The sequence below is a fragment of the Trachemys scripta genome, chromosome 10 (assembly GCF_013100865.1).
Source record: "Trachemys scripta elegans isolate TJP31775 chromosome 10, CAS_Tse_1.0, whole genome shotgun sequence".
Classification (NCBI taxonomy): Eukaryota; Metazoa; Chordata; order Testudines; family Emydidae; genus Trachemys; species Trachemys scripta.
Window position 1 is genome coordinate 85,451,035 of NC_048307.1, and position 26,421 is coordinate 85,477,455.

Sequence of the window (26,421 nt, forward strand, 5' to 3'; positions counted from 1 at the left end):
CGAGGAATTGGAATTGCTAATTTATGAGCATAAACTCACTCTAGTTGGTATTACTGAAACCTGATGGGATGATTCACACAATTGGAACATTAAAAATCAATTATTATTATCTATTTATGAAGGATTGAGTAGGGAAAATTTAGATTTAGTTGGCGATTGGTCCTGTTTTGAGCAGGGGGTTGGACTAGATGACCTCCTGAGGTCCCTTCCAACCCTGGTATTCTATGATTCTATGAAAAGGGGAGGGAGAATGGCACTCTATGTTAAAAATGGAATTACCTGTTTCTGAGTCACTGCTAACTAGGAAGAAAATGATCTTGAATGCTTACGGCTCAATATCCTAACAGAAAAGTACAAAATAGGGCGTTAGTTGGTTTCTGCAACATACCACCAAATCACAATAGGGAACAGGATAACTGTCTCTTTATGTATGTATTGATAATGTATAGGGGGAAAAAAACTATATGATCATAGGGGACTTCAATTTGACTGACATATGCTAGAGGTCTCATGCTGCCAGTACTAAAACATCCTTGGAATTTCTAAACATTATTGATGACAATTTCCTAACTCAAAAAGTATTGCAGCCAACACAGGGGAATTCTTTATTAGAGCTTGTCCTAACAGATAAAGAGGAACTGATTACAGAATTAAAATATCACCTGGTCTTTGGTTCCCAGATAACACAATGTTACAGTATGCTAAGTAGAATTTTGCCACTGACCCAATGACATTTGGATTCCATTGCAGCCCTACAGAAATGCTACTGATGAACAGGTCAGCAAGAAAGGGGTTCCTTGCTCAATGTGCTGTGGAAATACAGTGACCACTAACCCTGATTTTCAAGTTACAGTCCAAAAATTGCAGAGACTATCCTGCATGCTGTCATTGGGTCAGCGGCAAAGTTCTATTTAGCTGAGGTGGGATGAGGGGTCAGGCAGCTGTTGAGTGCTTGAGGGATGATGTGTGTCTGGGTGGTCCCATCTTCTCCCTGCTAAGACTGCAACATTAGCACTGGCAGCCGCCCTTGGTCCATGGGTGAGAGAGGTTTGGGAGCCCTGGGCCAGATGGTTCTTCCACTTCTGACCCCAACTCCCATGTAGCACCAGAGGCATCAGTTTGCACTGTTTTATGTGTCTGCCACAGCATATCTTCTCCTCGGTGCAGCCTGGCTGCCTGGGCCCAGTAGAACAGAGCTGCAAGGATCTTCTCTGCATTTATACCTGGCTGCTGCTCCCCATCTCTCTTCTCCCTTCCCTTCTGCTGCTTCCAGCCTCTTGTATCAGTAGCATTTGTCCAGAGGCAAGGAGGAAGGGAGATAGGAATAGAAAGATTGGGGAGGAAAAAATGGGAGAGGAAACTTTATTCATAAGGGCTGTTAAGAAAATGCCTTCAACCGCACTATATCCACATACTTTAACTTGAAGTTTATTGATATATGCAAATTATTTGCTAATATTCAAATTAGTTATTTTGCATGTTCATGCAGCAGTATGGAAGTGTCCCTAATTCCATCCCCCCTACTAAATGGTGGAAACCCTATTTGGGAGTGCCCAGACAGTGATGGGCTCTGAGATGGTGTGTGGGCTAAAATTAACCCTACTCTTTAGGATACTAGTCCATTTACAAGTAGTCTTTTTATAGTGGGTGCAATCTCTCAATCACTGAAATTTGCACCTATCCAACTAGCTCACTGGGATACAAAACTGATGATTTTCCAGACACTGAGAAGACATCAGTGCCTTGAAATTCTGCCCCTTATCTTTTTTTTCACCTGGCTTTTTCTCCAAATCTTATTCTATCTTTAGGGACTACCCCTTAAAGTCGCTAAGCAATCCTTGTTTAAAGAAAAAATAAAAAAATCAAACCGGAAAGCAAAGATAAGAAAATAAGGACAGCCAGTCAATGAAAGAAAGGGAAGAGCTATTCTGGGAAAGACTGAAAGAAAAAATTAATAAAATAGGTTACATGCTTAAGGAAAGATGACAGGCGCCTGTCTGAAAACAGAAAATCTTATGTAAGGTGCTAAAACAGTGTCTGGAGTCCTTAAAACATGACAACTGTGAGAATACTAGAGCAGGTTATTTGCCAAGGTCAGAAAAGAGACACCCAGTGCAAGATTGCTGGGTGAGGAAAGCCAACTTAGCTTTCCAATGAATGGTCCTAGTTCCAAGGCCTCAAATCAGTAGCGTATTGACCCACTGACCTCACACCTACACTAAGACAACCAGTCAAAATCCAGAGGCTTCTGGAGCTCAAGAGTTCAGATAGGGCTATTATTTCCTATTGGGGTCACCTAAACCACACCTTGAGGATGCAAACTGGAACCATAGAATTCATTTCTGCATATTCAATGAGGTCAAGGAAGAATGGTATCCTAAGTAGTCCCGGTATCTGCAGGAGGGTAAGTGCTTTTTCACCAGAGATGTAGAAACCGTCCCTTTCACCATCAGAAAGCGTCCTTCAGAACAAGAGAGACAAAGTGGGTGATGTAATATCTTTTATTGGACCAACTTCTGTTGGTGAAAGACAAGCTTTCAAGCTACTCCAGTCAGAACAAAGAAGAGAAAAGAGACAGTCAAACAGACTGTCAAATCACTGGGAACTCTGCTAACCCTGGCAATCTGGCTGTTGCTTTGCCTGTACAGTATCTCTGGTTCATAAGTGAAAGACCTACTGGCCTGTCAGCTCCTTAAACAAAAGGGCACCTTTCACTTACATACCCTGTAAGGCAGTCATTGCATGGGCTCGCATGCTGTCTTTTTAAGGGAGGCCCTTGAACCCTGTCCTGAAATGTCCGACTTCCAGATAGTAAAAAGGAAGTCATGGTCAGATCAAGAATGGATGTATGGGTGATGCCTAAGGCTGGTTTCCTGGTCATGACAAAAAAAAATTGTGAAATCATCACATCTTTGTCATATCAAAAAACTAAAAAATGCAAAGTCACACAGCATTAGCTATCAAACTTAGAAGTGTCTCTGCACATTTTTTCCAAATGCATAAAGTGGCTTTTATTTTAAGAGTGCACTAAAAACATTAATTCAAATAGGATAAATAAAAAATGTTGATAAAAATCCTTATAAGATGATAGGAATGTAAAAACATGCCTTAAGTTACATACTTCTATAGCTCCCCTGCCATCTCTAAATACATTTTTATAAGGAACAAGGGAAGCTCTGAAAAAGTACTATTTGTTTAGCCAATCGCTAAGACAAACAAGTTTGCTTACATTTACAGGAGATAATGATGCCCGCTTCTTATTTATGTCACCTGAAAGTGAGAACAGGAGTTCACATGGCACTTTTGTAGCTGGGCGTTGCAAGGTATTTACGTGCCAGATATGCTAAACATTCGTATGACCCTTCATGCTTCGGCCACCATTCCAGAAGACATGCTTCCATGCTGATGATGGGTTCTGCTTGATAAATAAGAAGCGGGCAGCATTATCTCCCGTATATGTAAACAAACTTGTTTGTCTTAGAGATTAGCTGAACAAGAAGTAGGACCAGGAGCGGCGCCAGAGTTTTTGCAGCCCTAGGCGGCAGCGCATCTCCTCTGAGCATTTGGCGGCGTGTCCCGGAGCGAGTGAAGAACCGGCTGCTGAATTTCGGCCGAAGACCCGGAGCGGAAGGACCCCCCGCTGCCGAATTTCCACCGAGGGCAGCAAAATGTTGCCCCCCAAATCCTGCTGCCCTAGGCGACCGCCTAGGGTTGCCTAGTGGAAGCGCCGGCCCTGAGTAGGACTGAGTAGATTTGTAGGCTCTAAAGTTTTACACTGTTTTGTTTTTTAATGCAGTTATGAAACAAACAAACAAAATTCTACATTTGTAAGTGACACTTTGACGATAAAGAGATTGCACTACGGTACTTGTATGAGGTGAATTGAAAAATACTTTTTCTTTCATTTTTACAGTGCAAATATTTGTAATAAAAAATAATATAAAGTGAGCACTGTACCCTTTGCATTCTTGTGTAATTAAAATCAATATATTTGAAAATGTAGAAAAATATCCAAAATATTTATAATAAATTTCCATTGATAGTCTATTATTGTTTAACAATGTAATTAATTTTTTTGAGTTAATCACGTGAATTAACTGCGATTAACTGGCAGCACTAATCAAAACCTAACTGCAATCTAAAAGGTAGACAATAAAATGATTTAATGTTTTCTAGTCCCATCTTCTGTGATGACTGCACACCTCAGAGCTGAACTGATGCAACACACACATTCTGTCCATAAGGTTGATTCAGAAGGCTATCCAAAAGCTTCACCTGGCTACACAGTGGAATGAAATAACTACATTATATTACAATACTCCATTGTTACTCACTTTATGTTGATTCCCAATACAATTCCAAATCCTCATTTTCAAATCCATAAGCAGACCATATTTGGCTGAAAGATTGCCCATCATTGTACCTTGCTATAATAGCTTTGCTCAACTGAAACCCTTCTGCTGACAGAGCCACAATTTGAACTCAGGAAGACTGGGGACAGAATGTGTTCAGCAGAGCACCTGCAGCCATAGAACCAACTCTGATGTCTGAGTCGGAATCCAACTCCATTTAAAACTTGCTTATTTACAGAGCCATTTCCCAATTATATTATGAATCAAACCTGTTGAGCAGTGAGCACCCTCCAGCACATTAGAAAGTTGGCGCCTGTAGCTCCAGCCCCAGTGTTAGTGCCTATACAAGGAGCCACATATTAACTTCTGAAGAGCCGCATGTGGCTCCGGAGCCACAGGTTGGCCACCCCTGCTCTAGCCGAGCCTGGAATCTACACAGCAATGAAACAGCCTCACAGCCCAAACCCGAGTTGGCTGGCAAGGGCCAGCCACAGGTTTTTCTTTGCTGTGTAGCAATACCCTTAGGCAACATACATGCCCTGCTATGTCTTAATGAAGTATTAATTTCTAAAGAGAAACAGGCAAGGGGAGAAAAAGACACTCCTAGGCACACAGCTACATTTGAAAAAGTAGTCTGAAAAATTTAATGATAATCCATTTGTCTTGAGAAACTTTCATAAAACATATCAATTAGTCACTCCTTCAAGCTGATCTTGCAATTTTTCATTTAAAACACATGAAAATAGTTTGTTTAAATAACTGATCCCTAATCACATAATTGAAAATAATTCATAAAATAATTTATTTTTAAAACTGATCTGATGATTGGTCATGAAAGGTATAATTTTTTGTGGGGAGATAATTAGTAAGAGTTAATTTAGATAGCCCTGTTAAGCAATTTCAAATCCCCTTTCTGTGGTGGGAACAAGTAGATACAAATATTCTTTTGGCAGTTTGGAAAGTGGCTGAGGCTGATAAAAGCACACATTTCTGTTCATTCTAAGGAAAAAAAAGTTCTTTTCTCTGAGCAGATTTGACTGTTGAATCTGAACCTCAATCAGAAAACTTGTTTTTTCCTTTTCCAGAACAGGATCATGACTCAGCACACACTTTTCTATCCATCAGTTCCTAGCAAAAATAGACAAACAGCATTCCATTAAAGCCCTGCTAAAAATGTGGAGTGATAGCCGATGTGACAAGGCCTGGTCGATTACATCACTCCAAACTGTTCTTGCAATGAATACCACACCTTACTGGGTTAGCCAATCACAATGCAGGATTTTTAATCCTATTTTATAATAGGCTTTCACCAAATTCTTGTATATTGTCCACAAGCCACTGCACCTCCTTCCCTGTGGCCTCCCTAAGGCAAACAGTACATACGCTCTTCAGTTCATCAAAATACATCCACTTTCTTGCTGAGTGCTCTCATCATATCATCACCATCTCTCCCTCTTTCAAATGCTTCACTAGTTCTTAGTTTCATCACATCAAACACACACTTCTTGTCCTCACCTTCAAGACCCTTCACAACTCTGCCCTCTACACCCTGTTCTCTCCAATTTCTTATGTTGTGCTCCCTGCTACCAAAGCCTCCTTTTATTACCTTTGGTCTGCTTCTCCTACAGCCTTTTCTGTGCTTGTTTTTTTGCACTGTGCCTTATGCATGGACTGTCCCCCCATAATCCATAAGGCCACTACCCTATCTCATAAGAACATAAGAAAGGCCGTACCAGGTCAGACCAAAGGTCCATCTAGCCCAGCATCCTGTCTACCGACAGTGGCCAATGCCAGGTGCCCCAAAGGGAGTGAACCTAACAGGCAATGATCAAGTGATCTTTCTCCTGCCATCCATCTCCACCCTCTGACAGACAGAGGCTAGGGACACCATTCCTTACCCGTCCTGGCTAATAGCCATTAATGGACTTAACCACCAGGAATTTATCCAGTTCTCTTTTAAATGCTGTTATAGTCCTAGCCTTCACAACCTCCTCAGGTAAGGAGTTCCACAAGTTGACTGTGTGCTGCGTGAAGAAGAACTTCCTTTTATTTGTTTTAAACCTGCTGCCTATTAATTTCATTTGATGACCCCTAGTTCTTGTATTATGGGAATAAGTAAATAACTTTTCCTTATCCACTTTCTCCACATCACTCATGATTTTATATACCTCTATCATATCCCCCCTTAGTCTCCTCTTTTCCAAACTGAAAAGTCCTAGCCTCTTTAATCTCTCGTCATATGGGACCCGTTCCAAACCCTTAATCATTTTAGTTGCCCTTTTCTGAACCTTTTCTAGTCCCAGTATATCTTTTTTGAGATGAGGAGACCACATCTGTACGCAGTATTCGAGATGAGGGCGTACCATTGATTTATATAAGGGCAATAATATATTCTCAGTCTGATTCTCTATCCCCTTTTTAATGATTCCTAACATCCTGTTTGCTTTTTTGACCGCCTCTGCACACTGCGTGGACATTTTCAGAGAACTATCCACAATGACTCCAAGATCTTTTTCCTGACTTGTTGTAGCTAAATTAGCCCCCATCAAATTGTATGTATAGTTGGGGTTATTTTTTCCAATGTGCATTACTTTACATTTATCCACATTAGATTTCATTTGCCATTTTGTTGCCCAATCACTTAGTTTTGTGAGATCTTTTTGAAGTTCTTCACAGTCTGCTTTGGTCTTAACTATCTTTAGCAGTTTAGTATCATCTGCAAACTTTGCCACCTCACTGTTTACCCCTTTCTCCAGATAATTTATGAATAAGTTGAATAGGATCGGTCCGAGGACTGACCTTTGGGGAACACCACTAGTTACCCCTCTCCATTCTGAGAATTTACCATTAATTCCTACCCTTTGTTCCCTATCTTTTAACCAGTTCTCAATCCATGAAAGGACCTTCTCTTTTATCCCATGGCAGCTTAATTTACATAAGAGCCTTTGGTGAGGGACCTTGTCAAAGGCTTTCTGGAAATCTAAGTACACTATGTCCACTGGATCCCCCTTGTCCACATGTTTGTTGACCCCTTCAAAGAATTCTAATAGATTAGTAAGACATGATTTCCCTTTACAGAAACCATGCTGACTATTGCTTAACAGTTTATGTTTTTCTATGTGTCGGACAATTTTATTCTTAACTATTGTTTCAACTAATTTGCCTGGTACAGATGTTAGACTTACCGGTCTGTAATTGCCGGGATCACCTCTAGAGCCCTTTTTAAATATTGGCGTTATATTAGCTAACTTCCAGTCATTGGGTACACAAGCTGATTTAAAGGACAGGTAACAAACCTTAGTTAACAGTTCTGCAACTTCACATTTGAGTTCTTTCAGAACTCTTGGGTGAATGCCATCTGGTCCCGGTGACTTGTTAATGTTAAGTTTATCAATTAATTCCAAAACCTCCTCTCGTGACACTTCAATCCATGACAGTTCCTCAGATTTGTCACCTACAAAAGCCAGCTCAGGTTTGGGAATCTCCCTAACATCCTCAGCCGTGAAGACTGAAGCAAAGAATCCATTTAGTTTCTCCACAATAACTTTATCGTCTTTAAGCGCTCCTTTTGTATCTCGATCATCAAGGGGCCCCACTGGTTGTTTAGCAGGCTTCCTGCTTCTGATGTACTTAAAAAATATTTTGTTATTACCTTTGGAGTTTTTGGCTAGCCATTCTTCAAACTCCTCTTTGGCTTTTCTTATTACATTCTTGCACTTAATTTGGCAGTGTTTATGCTCCTTTCTATTTGCCTGACTAGGATTTGACTTCCACTTTTTAAAGGAAGTCTTTTTATCTCTCACTGCTTCTTTTACATGGTTGTTAAGCCACAGTGGCTCTTTTTTAGTTCTTTTACTGTGTTTCTTAATTTGGGTATACATTGAAGTTGGGCCTCTATTATGGTGTCTTTAAAAAGCGCCCATGCAGCTTGCAGGGATTTCACTTTAGTCACTGTATTTTTTAACTTCTGTTTAACTAACCCCTCATTTTTGCATCGTTCCCCCTTTTGAAATTAAATGCCACAGTGCTGGGCTGTTGAGATGTTGTTCCCCCCACAGGAATGTTGAATGCTATTGTATTACGGTCACTATGTCCAAGCGGTCCTGCTATAGTTACCTCTTGGACCAGCTCCTGCGCTCCACTCAGGACTAAATCTAGAGTTGCCTCTCCCCTTGTGGGTTCCCATACCAGCTGCTCCATGAAACAGTCATTTAAAGTAGCGAGAAATTTTATCTCTGCATTTCATCCTGTAGTGAAATGTTCCCAGTCAATATGGGGATAATTGAAATCCCCTACTGTTATTGAGTTCTTAATTTTGATAGCCTCTCTAATTTCCCTTAGCATTTCATCATCACTATCACCGTCCTGGTCAGGTGGTCGATAATAGATCCCTAATGTTATATTCTTATTAGAGCATGAAATTTCTATCCATAGTGATTCTATGGAACATGCGGATTTGCTTAAGATTTTTACTTCATTTGATTCTACATTTTCTTTCACATATAGTGCCACTTCCCCCCCCCCTCCCCCCCGCACGACCTGTTCTGTCCTTCCGATAAATTTTGTACCCCGGAATGATTGTGTCCCATTGATTGCTCTCAGTCCACCAGGTTTCTGTGATGCCTATTATATCAATATCCTCCTTTATCACGAGGCACTACGTCTCCATCTTATTATTTAGACTTCTAGCATTTGTGTACAAGCACTTTAAAAACTTGTCACTGTTTATTTGTCTGCCCTTTTCTGATGTGTCAGATTCTTTTTTATGTGAATGTTTATCATCTGATCTGGCCCCTACTTTATCCTCTTCCATCCTCTGCTCCTGACTATAACCTGGAGATTCTCTATGATTAGACTCTCCCCTAAGAGAAGTCTCTGTCCGATCCACATGCTCCTCTGCAGCAGTCGGCTTTCCCCCATCTCCTAGTTTAAAAACTGCTCTAGAACCTTTTTAATGTTTAATGCCAGCAGTCTGGTTCCACTTTGGTTTAGGTGGAGCCCATCCTTCCTGTATAGGCACCCCCCAGTCCAGAAGTTTCCCCAGTTCCTAATGAATCTCCTCCAATTTCTCCCCAAGAGCCAGGTCTCCTATGATGCTGACAAACAATCAGCTAGCTAGTGACAGTTCAGATGTTCGTCAGTCAGGGAGAGCCAATTTTATTTACTGTAAAAGATATGGTACCCTCAGGACCATCGATAGCTCTATGTAATGCCTCCTGTCCCCATTTCCCTCCTCTCTTTTGTCACTCACTTGTTCCAACTTGTCTCTGATTAGACTATATACTTGTTGGGGCAGCAGCTGTCTCCTCTGTGTTTGCACTGCATCCTGCACAGTTAGGTCCTGGTCTTAACTAGGGACACAGTATAAATAAATATAAACAATAGTAATAATCTGCATAAGAATAACAGCTCAAGGGCACCTGTTTGTAATCTATTTTCACACTTGGGGTAATTCTTATAAGGAACTAAATTTATTATTAACTTTCACCTCTGACAGACTGTATTTGTTACCTCTCAGATCAAACTTCTCAATTGGGATTCACTCTATGGATGGCTCCCCACTCAGCTAACCTCTCAGGGGTTTCTTACTCAGTTGCAGCAATAAGAACATTACACAGGTGCCCTGGTTCCTGAAGTAGTTATTCTATGTCCCAACTAATTCTATTTATTTCAAGGGATGCCCTCATCACTGAATGGAATCAGTCATGCTCTGGGGTCTCTACCACCTCCCCACATTAAGCTCTCTAATGTAGCCACTCTAAGCTGACAGGAGAGAACTCTCATGTTGACTTAACTACTTCAGCCCCTGTGCACGACAGTAGCTATGTTGGCTGAAGCTCTCCCGCCTACATAGCACTATCCACACTGGCGCTTATGTCTGTGTAACTTATGTCGCTGGGGGGGGGGTTCTCACACCCCTGAGCAACATAAGATATGCAGGCATAAACTGTAGTGTAGACATAGCCTGAGATTCTATAAACCAGTGGGTCTCAAACGTTTTTACTGGCGTCCCCTTTCACATCATAAGCCTCTGAGTGTGACCCCCCCCCAATAAATTAAACACCCTTTTTAATATATTTAACACCATTATAAATGTTGGAGGCAAGCGGGGTTTGCGGTGGAAGTTGACAGCTCGCGACCCCCCATGTAATGACGTCACAACCCCCTGAGGGGTCCCGACCTCCAGTTTGAGAACCCCTGCTATAAACTCTTGGTGAGTCCTCTGACAGCTAAAAAATTAAACAGACACTTTGGACATATCACACAAAGCAGTACTGCCTGCACCCCAACCTCAGCCAATAGATGGCAGCAAAACACGCCCTTTCTGCCTGAGAAAGGCAAAGTGCCGCAGCAGGTCTGAGATCTCATGTAAGAATTAGGGTGACCAGATGTCCCGATTTTATAGGGACAGTCCCGATTTTTGAGTCTTTTTCTCACATAGGCTCCTATTACCCTCCACCCCGTCCCAATTTTTCACATTTGCTGTCTGGTCACCCTATGTAAGAATGTCCAGGCAGGTGTGGGCAGGGACTCAGCTGGCCTTGTCTGGCTCTCATAGCACATCTATCCCAATGCCAGCAGCACGGCAACAAAGCTGAGGCAGAAAGAGAGCTCAATGTGCTGCAGCTTGGAAGTCTCAAATCCATTGTTTGTTCTTTGTATTATTTATGCACTCACTATGAAGAGCAAGTTGCTGCCCTGAGGAGCTCAATCTACATAGTCTGAGACAGAGGATGGGAAAGAGGTTGCAAGGAAAAGCAGAGAGGCTGAGCAGGGAGTTAGACCCTATTGTTGTTAATTCTCAGATTGTTTGGGATCAGGAGCAGAATTTACAACAGTTTAATGAGCTAATTCTTGTCTGCAAGAGAGGATGAGGTAGTGAGACTGCTACAGCTTTGCTGGAGTTACAGCCCTCCCCTTCCCTCCACTCAAAAAACCAATCACACTATCCATCCATTCCCCCTCTTCTTGCAGGCTGGGAGTGCCCCGGGGGCCTCTGAAGCTGTTGCATGGTCAAAGGCACAGACTTTCTGTTTGAAGCTACACAAAATGCCTGCACAGGCTCCCAGACAATAAGTAAACCTGCAAAGTGAGAGACTTGTCAACACAGTTACATAGTCACCATTCCCCAGGCATGCAGGAGCCACACTTACTCCCCTGGCTCATGGGAGAGTCAATCTGGAGTAACAGATGGTGCTGCTGGACTTAAGTGGATTTGCAAAGTTGTGCTGGTATATGCCAAAATGTGGATTTAAACAGATATTGTTATTCCGGTATAACCCTTTGGGTAGACACTCTAATTCTGGTATAACATTGACCTTTTTTGGTTTACATTAAACACCTTCCAAAGCAACATTTTCTAAACCAAAAAAAGGCCCTCTGAACATTGGAATAGAAGGATCCACATGAGGGTTACACTGGTATAGATACATCAGTACATATGGGAAAGTTTAACCATTTATACAAGGTCTTGAGCTGCAGCACCAGAATAGTACTCCACATCATATGTTCACATTACATTCCACTATACCCTGCATCAACAGATCCACCATTCATCTCTGACAGGACAGAGAACTAGACTGCATTACTGGCAGCAAAGGGATTGATGGTACTGAAACAAGGAAACTTTACCCACCACAAATGATGAGAGATTCAACTTCTGAGTGGTCTGAATTCGGTGTCATAATGCATCTTGCTCACTCCAGCAACAGCCTTATATGCGTTTCAGACAGAGGAAGGGAAAAGGGACTCAGAGGACATGCAGAGTAAACAGTGAAACCATGCTGGAGTGTGTAGCGGGTGGCTGAAGGGGAAGTTGGATTCACTGGGAGAAACAGAGCACACTGCTCTTAAGGTGGTACCATGACCACGGCTCAACTGAGGCACTGTGGCAGAGGCACTTAGGAAATGGAAACAGTGGCCCTAAAAATGGAGGCAATACTCTGGCTAGCCTCAGCCCATCACATCCTCCCCACAATTTTACCAGAAAGACTCAAGCATCTTGAGTGAGAATTTGTGAATATTAAATTATCTCTAGCAGCATCTCTCCCATCATGATGAGCGGACAGGGAATCATCATGTAAGCTCCTCCAGCAGCCCAATGCTACTAATACCTTGCTATTATAGGAACAGATCGTGCACATACATAGGAAGAAGCCAGAGGGGGGTCTCTCAGTAACTTTAGTCTAGATCCTATTTTAGGGCTGTGGACTGGCATGGCAGTGTAGGCTCCTGGAGATAATTACTATTCTATTCACAGAAGTGGGATTTCAGTTTCCAATATTACATTTAAAAATAATAAATCCCACCCATAACCACAAGTCAGTCTCTTAAGGAGACAGGCCTTTGTTCTCGGATGCTTGGTTTAAACCTCAAGCATCTGTCAAAGTAACAGCATAATTCAAACATAACACTTCATATTTATATGCAGGTAGAGAGACAAGATTCCTGCTACTGATCTGCTTGTTATACCAGTGAAGTGTGCATACTTAGTCTATGCAAAAGAATGTGTATTACTGATACCCCATCCTTCCCCAGCCCTCGTTTGTTTTACCAACCTGTTACATCTTGTCCTAAACTAAGATTGGGGAAGGGAGTGTCTTACACTCTGTCTGTGCAGTGCCTATCAAATGAGGTGGGGGGGTCTCTAAGCAATAATACAAAACAAATAAAATCTTTAGTTCCCTTCAGAGGATCTCAAGTAGTTAATCCATTAGTTTATAATAAGAGACCAGATATTTTACAGGTGGACAAATTTGAAATATGGAGGAACACAATTACTCATTCAAGAATGAGAGTTTCAGTGGCATAAGTGCAAACAGGATACAGGAATCTATTTTAGGATTTTCTATAGTGCTCATCATTGTAGTGCCTAAGCACTTTCCAGGTAAATCAGGTCTCCGTGGAGAGGTCCATAGCAGACTCCATGGAATCTCCGGATCTTCTCCATTCCCTGGCTTTGGGAAGCTTTGCTTGGGACATATACAGATTGATTTTTTTTAAAAATGTGTTTAGAGAATGCTTTATCACTTGCTGCATACACTACATTATTCCAGAGGAACGACTGTTTTTGCAGGTCATGAATGGAAATCTGATTGCTGGACTAGGTTTTCCTATATGTTTGTATGCGCTCAGTACAGCTGAGCCCCAATCCTACTTGGCACCTCATAGTACTACAGCAATACAAATAATAATAAAGGAATTTAATAGAGTAGCTGGGTCTTTACCATTTGATGGCTTTGTAGATTAGGACCAGGGCCTTGAACTAGTAAGTGAAGTGGGAACCAGAGCCTCTACAGAGGTAATGATAATGATAATGTACTCAAGGAGGCTCATCTCATTAAACTGGGCTGCTATAATCTACACAAGATGAAGCCTTGGTATTGCATCTACCTTCAGTAAGTCACAGAAATCTAATCTGGAGGTGACAAACACATAGATCATTGTGGTCAAATCTTTATCTAGTCAAGATGGAAGGGCATATTGAGTGGGGTCCCACAAGGTTCTGTATCGGGTCTGATTCTATTCACTATCTTCATAAATTATTTGGATAATGGCATAGAGAATACACTTATAAAGTTTGTGGACAATACCAAGCTGGGAGGGGTTTCAAGCACTTTAAAATCATAGAATATCAGGGTTGGAAGGGACCTCAGGAGGCCATCTAGTCCAACCCCCTGCTCAAAGCATGACCAATAATCCCCAGACAGATTTTTGCCCCAGATCCCTAAATGGCCCCCTCAAGGATAATATATGGAGATATACCTATCTCATAGAACTGGAAGGGACCCTGAAAGGTCATCAAGCCCAGCCCCCTGCCTTCACTAGCATGACCAAGTATTGATTTTTGCCCCAGATCCCTAAGTGGCCCCCTCAAGGATTGAACTCACAACCCTGGGTTTAGCAGGCCAATGCTCATACCACTGAGCTATCCCTCCCCATGATTAGAATTCAAAATGATCTTGACAAACTGGAGAAATGGTCTGAAATACATAGGATGAAATTCAATAAAAGGAAAATGCAAAGGACTACACTTAGGAAGAAACAATCAATTGCACACATACAAAATGGGAAAAGACTGCCTAGGAAGAAGTACTGCAGAAAAAGACCTTGGGGTTATAGTAGATCACAAACTAAATATGAGTCAATAATGTAACACCGTTACTAAAAAAGCGAACATCATTCTGGGATCTATTAGCAGGAGTGGTGTAAGCAAGACATGAGAAGTAATTCCTCCACTCTACTCGGTACCGACAAAGCCTCACTCAACTGGAGTACTGTGTCCAGCTCTTGGCACCACACTTCGGGAGAGAAATTAATCAAGTGTGTACATAGTAATACTCAGAGCTTTAACTCCACAGATATCCCACTGCTTTACAAAAATGAATCATTCTTACTATCCTCATTTTATAGGTAAAGAAACTGAGTCACAGGCTCACATAGTAAGTCAATGGCAGATCCAGAAATAGAACCTAGGTCTCTGCTTTCCAGTTAAATATCCTGACCATTAGGAAAACAGCACCTTCCTTCAATTACACACAAACACCTACAAAGAGGAATCTGACAAGGTGTAATATGTTGATATAAAAACATCTTGCAGGCATAGCTCACAGTGACAGTCTGTGCCCATATGTCTGATATGACCTATATTTAATATGTATATAAATTTTGAGGAATTTAACAGTGTGACAATTAGCCTGGGAACAGAGGCCAGTTCTACATGCATGGTGATAAGGCACTGTTTCAAAGATGTCAATGGTATTTAATATCAAGTACCTACTCATCATCTTTCCTTTTAGGAAAGAAATGCCAATTACTATTTAGGTAAACAAACATTTGATTAGTCTTCCTCAGGCCCCCACTCCCACCAACAAGGTGATTACTTCTGGCAACACTCCCATGAGTGGGGAATTTAGAGTTTCTAACTATTAATTGCCTCTATAATAGAGGTGGGCAAAGTACCGCCCGCAGGCCACATCCGGCCTGCAGGACCGTCCTGCCCGGCCTGAGCTCCCAGCTGGGGAGGCTAGCTCCCGGCCCCTCCCCTGCTGTTCCCCCTCCCCTGCAGCCTCACCTCACTGAGCCGCCGGGCAGCTCAGCACCAGCGCACCCCGGGGCAGGGGAGAGCAGGGAGGGAGGCTCACCCCCAGCCTCAGGGGATCAGGCAGGAGGTGCGGGCGGCAGGAGCGCTGCGAACGCAGCTGAAGGACTCAGGAGGAGCACCAGGCGGCTGCGCAGCCAGCCGGAGAGAAGCAGCGCTTTAATGCAGAAACCACCGCTTCTCTCCAGCTGCAAGGCTGCCCTTGCGCCTCCTGAGTCCTCCGCCCATGTTCACAGGGCCACATTCTGAAAGGGCTGGGGGGGGCGTTGGATGGGGGTGGGGTCCCAGGAGGGGGCGGTCAGGGGACGGCGCGGGGGGAGGTGGATGGGCCAGAGGTTCTGAGGGGGCAGTCAGGAGGCGGGAAGTGGGAGGGGGTGGATAGAGGGCGAGGGACAGGCTGTTTGGGGAGGCACAGCTTTCCCTACCCAGCCCTCCATACTGTTTTGTAACCCCAATGTGGCCATTGGGCCAAAAAGTTTGCCCACCCCTGCTCTATAAAGAGATCTGAGAATAAGCAGTTTTTAAAAAATAACATTGTATTGAGCTGTAAGAAGGAACAAACAACAATGCCTTAAATTATTTATCTGGGCACTCTGTTTAAAAGCCTATTTGCACGTCTCTAGTCCCTCTACAAGCCCTCCACCCTCACCAACAATTAGACCAGCAGTTTTAGATTAAATTCCTTTGCACTGATATATATTTATGTCTATTGTTTCCACCTTCAGTGTTCATGTTAATGTCTACTCAAACCTGAAGAAGCAACTCACAGGAAGAACATGGTTGTTTTCTAAGTGATAAAATCGTTACCAATTTCATTTCCATCCTCTATTCACCAACTTCAAACTCCAACAAAAAGGCAAAAAAAATGAATATAGATAAAAGGAAACTGACCTTTGAACTCTGAAGAAAACTGAGCAAGATGCTGACTTACAAAGAGTCTCAGTTGCTGATTCAGGTCACAAGAGGGAAGATGAATGTTCCATGAGCGAATTCCTGTCCAACAAGAAAAGTAGAATTAAGTCCTTTTTCCATTAATTCCAAAACCAGGAATGGATACGATGGAGGTGTCAATAAAAGTCAGCCAGGTGATTATATGAAACTAATGCCTATCTATGCTATTTCAGAAGCCCATATTTATGACCCATGGTGAACATTTTAAAAGACAAGGGATGGTTAGGCAGCCAATTCCCATTTGTTCCTTTACAAATCTGCCCCTAGGTTATGGGGCAGGACAAGGTAGTAAATGAGTTTTCATTTTAGTGAGGTTCCACAAACAGTGACTAAACCAAATACACCATTGCATAATCAGGCAAATGCACTGTGGGAGTTTTACATCTTCTGAAGTGTTCAGCATTGGCTGTTGGCAGAGATGGGATACTGGACTATTTTGAGTATTGATCTGTCCTGGTGTGACAGTTCTTATAACATGTGTACCCCTCTGAGTCACAGTACAGATCACCCCCCTCAACTTCCTTTACAAAATCACTCTTCCAAAGCCATGGATCACCTTCAGATCTTTTGAGTTTGCTCTTTAATCTATGTAATCTTTGCAAAATAATCCCCTTCATCTCCCAGCAGCGAGTAGACTCTCTTCCCAGACCAGATGGTGTCACCTTCAGATCTTGGTGAGGAAGAGTTAAGCTTCTGGGTTGCACCATACAGTGCTACAGGTAATTCATCTTCATGTTCCAACAAGGAGCAGCCACTCCCAGATGGCACCTTGCCACGCTAGGGTGTCATGATAATCAAATTGTTGGTACATATGATAACTCCTCACCTCTCATTTGCTGCTGCCTCCAGCAAGCCAGCAGCAGCTTAAAGCCAGTGGCAGGGTGTTATACAAATCAAATATGTAATAACTAAACTAAGGTTCTAAACTTTATCAGTACTCATTACGTGTATCCTTCCTACATCTTTGCCACCATTCTCAGGGAGAGAATTCCACTCTTGTGTGATGGTGCATTAAAGACAGAGGGGTCAAAAAAGCAAGAAAAAAAACGTTTTAGCTCCACACCTCTCTCCACCCTAAAAGGAGTCGATTGCCAATCCCTGGAGGAGCAGAGGTACCAATCCAGTTGACTGCAGCAATCAGTTCTTGTTCTCCAGCACTATACCTTGATTCAGGAGACAACCATCAACTGAATGTAACATAGTGGCCACTGAGGATGCAAACTCAAATATCAGAGCTGCTTCCAGAATACAAGATGCAATTACAAAGTTCAGCCCCAGCCCTCAGCACATCACCAAAATGGGGTTAATAATTTGCCCCACCACACACACAAATGACACACATATAATTTCAAAGGCATCGATTGTTTAGAATAACTGTGGACAAATTTTTTCTTAACTTGTCTCTGTCACAGCACACACTGCAAAGGACTGGTGCAGCAATCAACTGACAGACCGCACTGCAGAACGTATGACAAACTAATGGTGCTCAGGATGCTCTCAGAATATCATAAAAACCCATCATCAATTTTAGCAGCACCACAGGATATCAATTGTTCCTGCGCCTTTATGTCCCCACCCCCAAATAACAAACACAGGCCAAGAAATAAGAGATCTGCAATTCAGGAAGGGAACAGACTGAGGGAAGATCTGTTCCCCTTTTTATAAAAATGGCCTGGAAAAGCAAGCCGTGATTTAATACATGTGCCCAACACAAGGGCTCTTTAATACCTCTGCAGTGTTGATGAGATGGAGCTGAATAGCAATCCAACCTGGAGGGGACAGAAGGGGGGTGAGGTGGCACTCTGCAGGACACATCATGTCCTGGCTGCAGCAACCAGAAGGGCTGTTCTGGAGCACTGGTTGTTACTTTCTCCACAATGCAAAGAAGAGAGATCCTCTTTTAAAACCTGAGGGGAGAGGGGGCTTCTCATTCAGTATTTCAGCTAATTCTCAAGTTTTTCCTCTGTGCAGTTTGGAAGTCATTCAGTTTAGTTTTTAAAATCATCCCTCATCTTACCAATGACCACCACCTCAAATGTTCAGTCCATTGCAGAAGGCCCAGACCATTGCTTTACCAGATTCCGGGCCCCCTTCTCCTTATGCAAGTGTGTGCAATGTACCATCCTGAGGTTTCCTAACTGGTCATATTCTCTAAGGATGCTGCTGTAGCATGTACAGCATGGGTACAGTTCCATGTGATTTGCGATACAATTTCTCATATCCCATTCCTCATGCCCTTGCAAACTGTCTGACTTCCTGCTTGGTTAATTAGCTTATAAAATTTGACATTTCCTTTTAATACCAGCTTCTCTCCCTTGAGATATTCTTCAAACTGGACGAATCAAATTATAATAGAAACGTGACCTTCTGATCAGACTCTGCTTCATAGCATGTCAAAACAGCCACTGTTCAAGTCTCCATGCTGCCACTGAAGCAGGATAATGCTTAGTATCAAGAACAATATGTTTGTGCTTAATTCTAGTCTAATTTGTGTGTTCTCCTGGACCACACTAAGGGAAAAGCATACGAGATTAGTAGTCACATTCTATAAGTGACTCTGCACACCTTCGAAGTCACACAGGGCAAGACTTTGGTGGTGTTCATGAGGCAAGTCCTCAAAGTCTTCCTCTCTGTATGACAACACCTCAGTTTAGGCATACCCATAATAAAATAACAAAATAAGAATAAAGATTTATTAATTATTCTACCCTCAAAGAACATCCTACATCCCAATCACACTGTACAGTAAACTAACACTTTGCACCAACCTAGCTTTCAGTCTTGGTGCTGCTGAGAAGTCCAAAGTCAATCTGGTTTGGATCTGCATTCTAAACTCCTTACTGTGTCAAACAAACAAAAACTGTACAAAGGGCTTTCAGCGGACAACAACATTCTGTTGCCAATTAAGAGATGTTTTACTCAGTGTCTCCTAACTGATAAAATGCAATTCCTGATAAACACTCCTCTGTTCAGCAGACTGATTCACTATCACAAGGCACCCTGTACACTCTGACCCGACAAGCTGTATCACCTTTCTCAATGTGTGATATCACATCTATGTGACCCTCAAGCTATGGGTAAGGCTGCAAGGCTGTCACAGAAAGTCTCGGATTCCGTAACTTTCCGTTACCTCTGCAGCCGGTGCTGGCTCAGGGGCTGCCCGAGCCAGACAGCCCCTGGCCAGCAGCAGCAGTTCGGGGTTGTGGGAGAGGGCTCAGAACTAGAGGCAGGGGGTTGGCAGGTGCTGGGGGTGCTTACCTTGGGATGGGGAGCTCCCCAGCTCCCAGTGGCATGGCCCTGCAGCTCCTAGGCAGAGAAGGGGCCAGGCACCAGGGGGCTCCACGCGCTGCCCGTGCCCACAGGCCCCACCCCCGCAGCTCCCATTGGCTGTGGTTCCCAGACAATGGGAGCTGCGCAACCAGCATTTATGGCGGGACCGGGAGCAGCACATGGTGTCCCCTGGCTCCTTCACTGCCTACGAGCTGCAGGGACACATGGAGCCGGGTAGGAAGCCCCTGGCAGCCCCACCAACCCCCACTCCCCAGCAGAGGTCCAGGGCTGCGTCCTGCAGCCCATCCCTCCTCCCCAGCACCAGCAGGGGTCCTGGGCCAAGCACCACAGCTCCTCCTCCCCCAAGCACCTGCAGCCCCCGCCCAAGTTTTAGTTAGGGGTATATAGTAAAAGTCATGGACAGGTCACGGGACATGAACTTTTGTTGACTGCCCGTGCTCTATTACTATTCATAGAGATTCTATGGTACAGTTTGGTTCATTTAAGATTTTTACTTCATTTGATTCTATGCTTTCTTTCACATATAGTGACACGCCCCCACTAGCACAACATGTTCTGTCCTTCCGATATATTTTGTACCTGATATTACTGTGTTCCATTGATTATCCTCACTCCACCAAGTTTCTGTGATGCCTATTATGTCAATATCCTCATTTAATAGGAGGCATTCTAGTTCACCCATCTTATTATTTAGACTTCTAGCATTTGTATATAAGCACTTTAAAAAATTGTCACTTTTTAGCTGTTTGCCATTACATGATGTAAATGAATGGGACTCTCTTTCAATTGACTATTTCTCATTAGATCCTACCCAAGGGTTCTGAAGGAACTCAAGTGTGAAATTGCAGAACTACTAACTGTGGTTTGTAACCTATCATTTAAATCAGTTTCTGTACCAAATGACTGGAGGATAGCTAATGTGACGCCAATTTTTAAAAAGGGCTCCAGAGGTGATCCCGGCAGTTACAGGCCAGTAAGCCGGTCTTCAGTACTGGACAAACTGGTTGAAACTATAGAAAAAAACAGAATTATGAGACATATAGATGAACATAATTTGTTGGAGAAGAGTCAACATGGTTTTTGTAAAGGGAAATCATACCTCACCAATCTACTAGAATTCTTTGAGGGGGTCAACACGCATGTGGACAAGGGGGATCCAGTGGATATAGTGTACTTAGATTTTCAGAAAGTCTTTGATAAGGTCCCTCACCAAAGGCTCTTAAGCAAAGTAAACTGTCATGGGATAAGAGGGAAGGTCCTCTCTTGGATTGATAATAGGTTAAAAGATAGGAAACAAAGGGTAGGAATAAATGGTCAGTTTTCAGAATGGAGAGAGGTAAATAGTGGTGTCCCCCAGAGGTCTGTACTGGGCCCAGTCCTATTCAACATATTCATAAATGATCTGGAAAAAGGGGTAAACAGTGAGGTGGCAAAACTTGCAGATGATACAAAACTACTCAAAATAGTTAAGTCCAAAGCAGACTGTGAAGAATTACAAAGGGACCTCACAAACCTGGGTGACTGGGCAACAAAATGGCAGATGAAATTCAATGTTAATAAATGCAAAGTAATGCACATTGGAAAACATACTCCCAACTATACATATAAAATGATGAGGTCTAAATTAGCTGTTACCACTCAAGAGAGAGATCTTGGAGTCACTGTGGATAGCTCTCTGAAAACATCCACTCAATGTGCAGCGGCAGTCAAAAAAGCGAACAGAATGTTGGGAATGATTCAGAAAGGGATAGATAATAAGACAGAAAAATATCATATTGCCTCTATATAAATCCATGGTACGCCCACATCTTGAATATTGTGTGCAGATGTGGTCACCCCATCTCAAAAAAGATATATTGGAATTGGAAAAGGTTCAGAAAAGGGCAACAAAAATGATTAGGAGTATGGAACAGCTTCCATATGAGGAGAGATTAATAAGTTTGGGACTTTTCAGCTTGGAAAAGAGACAACTAAGGGGAGATATGATGGAGGTCTGTAAAATCAGGACTGGTGTGAAGAAAGTAAATAAGGAAGTATTATTTACTTCTTCTCATAACACAAGAACTAGGGGTCATCACATGAAATTAATAGGCAGCAGGTTTAAAACAAACAAAAGGAAGTATTTTTTCATACAACGCACAGTCAGCCTGAGGAACTCCTTGCCAGAGGATGTTGTGAAGGCCAAAACTATAACAAGGTTCAAAAAAGAACTAGGTAAGTTCATGGAGGATAGATCCATCAATGGCTATTAGCCAGGATGGGCAGGGATAGCGTCCCTAGCCTCTGTTTGCCAGAAGCTCTCTGTCACAACAATCTGCAATCCAGTCTATTGAAAATGGAAGCCCCTCTCCCCCTTCCACCTCCCTCCCCTCCAAAGGCAGCAGGTCACGTCAGCATTAACCCATTCTGTTCTGATCACACATCTGCAAGTATGCTATCAGAGAAGCCCCTTGGGTTTGCAATGGAGAGTGAACCAATCAAGCCTTTTGCAAAGCGAGCTGCTTCCTGGTAATGTGCAGGGTGGGCCATAAAGTTTTCCCACTGTACCATGTTCCTAGGGCTAGAGAGGCCACATTTCAGGCAGGGGTGGTGGGAGGGTACTAGGGACTCTGGGATATGGTTACTTTGACTTGGGTCTGCATACTGCTGTGTGGACACCAGAGCCCTAGGTTCAAGCATGGGTCAGAAAATTCTTAACCTAGGGTTAAAAATACAGTGTAGATGCTCAAACCCAGGGTTCCCTAATATGGGTTAGCTGACTCGAGTCCCACTAACCCTGGTCTTACATTGCAGTAGAGACATACACAGAGTGTCACAGCTAAATATGAGGTGGAACAGATTGTTTAGCAAAAGTAAACACATATTCCATCTAGCAAAGTTATGAATTTAAGCTCACAGACTCATCTTTTGAAAATGTGCAGGTTTCATTTGAGGATGACGACTGAAAGGTCAGATATAGAGTGAACACTTTGTGAATAATGTTCCACCACAGGACAGTGATAAGGTGTTTTTGTCTTTTATCATTTTTCTGTGTGAGTTCATTCGAGTATGTAGCAACTATCTGATTTCACCCACATAGTTTTTATTGGGGGCATTTAAAGCACCGGATGAGGCACACCACATGTTGTGACAGATATGTATAAGACCCATGGATCATGAAACATGTGTTGTGGGGATCATTGATCATTCTAGCAGTGGAGATATGTCCGTAGGAGCAACAGATGCAAAACCCACCGAACACCTGCAATATACCTTCACAAGGCAAACGTGGGAGCTTAAATTCATAACTTTGTCAAACACTAAAAATCATGGTCTTAAGACACTGGATTTATGGCCATTACAACAATCTGTAACCCAAAAACAACAAGGAATCTGGTGGCCCTTAAAGACTAACAGATTTATTTGGGCACAAGCTTTCGTGGGTAAAAAACCACTTCTTCAGATGCATGGAGTGAAAATTACAAATGCAGGCATTATATACTGACACATGAAGAGAAGGGAGTTACCTCACAAGTGGAGAACCAGTGTTGACAGGGCCAATTCGATCAGAGTGGATGTAGTCCACTCCCCATAATTGATGAGGAGGTGTCAATTCCAGGAGAGGCAAAGCTTCTTTTGTAGTGAGCCAGCCACTCCCAGTCCCTATTCAAACCCAAATTAATTATGTTAAATTTGCAAATGAATTTTAGTTCTGAAGTTTCTCTTTGAAGTCTGTTTCTGAAGTTTTTTTGTTCAAGTATGGCAACTTTTAAATCTGTTAAAAGAACAGGAGTACTTGTGGCACCTTAGAGACTAACAAATTTATTAGAGCATAAGCTTTCGTGGACTACAGCCCACTTCTTCGGATGCATATAGAATGGAACATATACTGAGGAGATATATATACACACATACAGAGAGCATGAACAGGTGGGAGTTGTCTTACCAACTCTGAGAGGCCAATTAAGTAAGAGAAAAAAAACTTTTGAAGTGATAATCAAGCTAGCCCAGTACAGACAGGTTGATAAGAAGTGTGAGAATACTTACAAGGGGAGATAGATTCAATGTTTGTAATGGCTCAGCCATTCCCAGTCCTTATTCAATCCTTTGTTGATTGTGTCTAGTTTGCATATCAATTCTAGCTCATCAGTCTCTCGTTGGAGTCTGTTTTTAAAGTTTTTCTGTTGTAATATAGTCACCCGCAGGTCTGTCACTGAATGACCAGACAGGTTAAAGTGTTCTCCCACTGGTTTTTGAGTATTATGATTCCTGATGTCAGATTTGTGTCCATTAATTCTTTTGCGTAGAGACTGTCCGGTTTGGCCAATGTACATGGCAGAGGGGCATTGCTGGCACATGATGGCATATATCACATTGTTATGGAATGTCCAGGAAGATTGAAGTGTTTTCCTACTGGCTTTTGTCTGTTACCATTCCTGATGTCCGATTTGTGTCCATTTATTCTTTTACATAGAAATCTGTAACCCACTAACCTCCGTTTTTGTCCTATAACTACAGGGGTGTTAATGGGCCACTTCACCTTGAATAGTCCCTTAGGTATGTGTTAACTACTTATGCTAAACAGTCTGTTCCACCTCTGAGTGCCTTTTCCAGACCTGAAGAAGAGCTCTGTGTAGCTCAAAAGCTTGTCGCTTTCACCAACAGAAGTTGGTCCAATAAAAGATATTACCTCACCTTCCACCTTGTGTCCCATAAAGACTTTGCCATTGTCAATAAGATGTTCCTTTCTTCAGGAAGGAGGGGTTGAAAAGCCCTAATGTATCTTCAGTCTAATCATTGCCCCATGCTGCTGATCAGATCGGGGACTGTGTGCCAGACACACAAGGCCAAGGGGAAGAGGAGTACTTGTGGCACCTTAGAGACTAACAAATTTAAGGAGGAATGTAATCAATCCAGTTGCTTTCATGCACAAAAGCAGAGAGGTTGCATTTGGCACTTGCTTCTGGCTGGCACTGCTACTGTTTTATGTGGGATATGTTCCCTGTACACATTCCCCTCCAGGCCTAAGAGTTTCATGTCGTTATACGGTAAAGACCATAAGAAGCTTTATCTGATTAAGGAGCTGAAGTCTCTTATGTAAGGATGAGTGAGTGGAGCTTCTCCTTCCCCTAGGTAACCCTACCAAAGCACTCACCTGGCACCTCTCACCCCAAGTTACTAACCTGTGCTTGGCGGTCAGTGAATACCACATAGAGGGGGATGTGTGTCAGGCTCACAGAGCTCTTTACCCTAGATCCTGTTTACAGACACAGATAAGTTTATTAGTAAATAGTGTCAGGGAGCCTGGGCTGTCTGCGGATAGCCCCAGGTCCAACTAATTCCAAGACTCCTTAGAGCAGGGGTGGGCAAAGTACGGCAAACCACGCAGCCCAGCCCCGTTCCAGTGCTCTGGCCGGGGTGCAGGGTCTGGGGCCACACCACGGAGCTTGGTCCCGCTCCGGCTGGGTCGGGGGCCGCACCACACGGCTTGGTCCCGCTCCAGCTGGGGCGCTGGGTTGGGGGCCGCACCACACTGCTTGGCCCCGCTATGGCGCTCCAACTGGGGCACAGAGTCGGGGGCAGCACCACGCAGCTCCCAGAAACCACGGAACGGACCCGCTCCGGCTTCTATGTGCTCCAATGGGAGCTGCAGGGGTGGTGCCTGAGGATGGAGTAGCATACAGAGCCGCCTGGCTGCACCTCTGCATAGGAGCCGGAGAAGGGACATGCCACTGCTTCCAGGAGCTGCTTGAGGTAAGCGCTGCTCGGAGCCTGCACCTCTGAGCCTCTCCCCACGTCCCAACTCCCTGCTCCAGCCCTGATCCCTGCCGCTCTCCAAACCCCTCGATCCCAGCCCGGGGCACCCTCCTGCACCCCAAAGCTCTCATCCCCAGCTCCACCCCTGAGCCTGCACCCCCTCCCGCACCCCAACGCCAATTTTGCGAGCATTCATGGCCCTCCATACAATTTCTATTTCCCGATCTGGCCCTCGGGCCAAAACGTTTGCCCACCCCTGCCTTAAGTTGAGGTCCTTTACATGTCCCCACTCCACACACCCATGACCCCCAGCTTGTTCCACAAGCCCCAGATCAATGAACACAAACATCATAACAACAGCATTTTTGCCAGTATACATAACCTGACACTGATGGATTTGTACTGCTCCCTACACCCCACAACTGCTGGGGAGAAGGAAACCTCCCGACTTCCTCAGCCACCTGGGCTGCCCTGAAATAGGGGCAGGGGCAAAGGGTAAAAACCCTGCTTGAGGAACCAGCCCTCAGCATGCCCCAGGATGGGGCAGGGAGGGGATGGGAAGAGCCTCGGGCTGAGACAGAAGCTGGGGGGGGGGTAGGGGGTCTAGGCCTGCAGTGAGGGGCAGGATAACAAGAGGGGGGACGGACATAGGGGGTTCAGGACTGCGGTGAGGAGCAGAGTATGAAGCCGGGGGATGAGGGGAGAAGGAATCCAGGGCTAGCCTGAGGGGCAGGGTAAGAAGCCGTGGGGGGCGGATGGGGGAGAAGGAATCCAGGGCTGCGGTGAGGCACCGGGCGGGGTAAGAAGCTGGGGAAGGGGGAAAAGGAATACAGGGGAAGGTGAGGGGTGGAGCCGGGGGGATGGAATCCAGGGGGCGGTGAGGGGATGGGGGGGAGGAATCCAGGGGGCAGTGAGGGGATGGGGTAAGGAGCCAGGGGGATGGGGGGGAGGAATCCAGGGGGCGGTGAGGGACGGGGTAAGGAGCCGGGG

At 43.9% G+C, this 26,421-nt stretch overlaps 1 protein-coding gene across 2 annotated transcripts in view; it reads right to left on the reverse strand.

Annotated features, from left to right (window-relative positions):
• MAP1A (microtubule associated protein 1A) overlaps positions 1-26,421 on the reverse strand; it is a 128,098-nt gene that overhangs the window by 91,477 nt on the left and 10,200 nt on the right. For both annotated transcript variants that reach the window (XM_034783822.1, XM_034783823.1), the window contains exon 2: positions 16,345-16,446. In XM_034783822.1, coding sequence (XP_034639713.1) covers positions 16,345-16,446 — 102 coding nt within the window. The remainder of the gene's footprint in view (positions 1-16,344; positions 16,447-26,421) is intronic.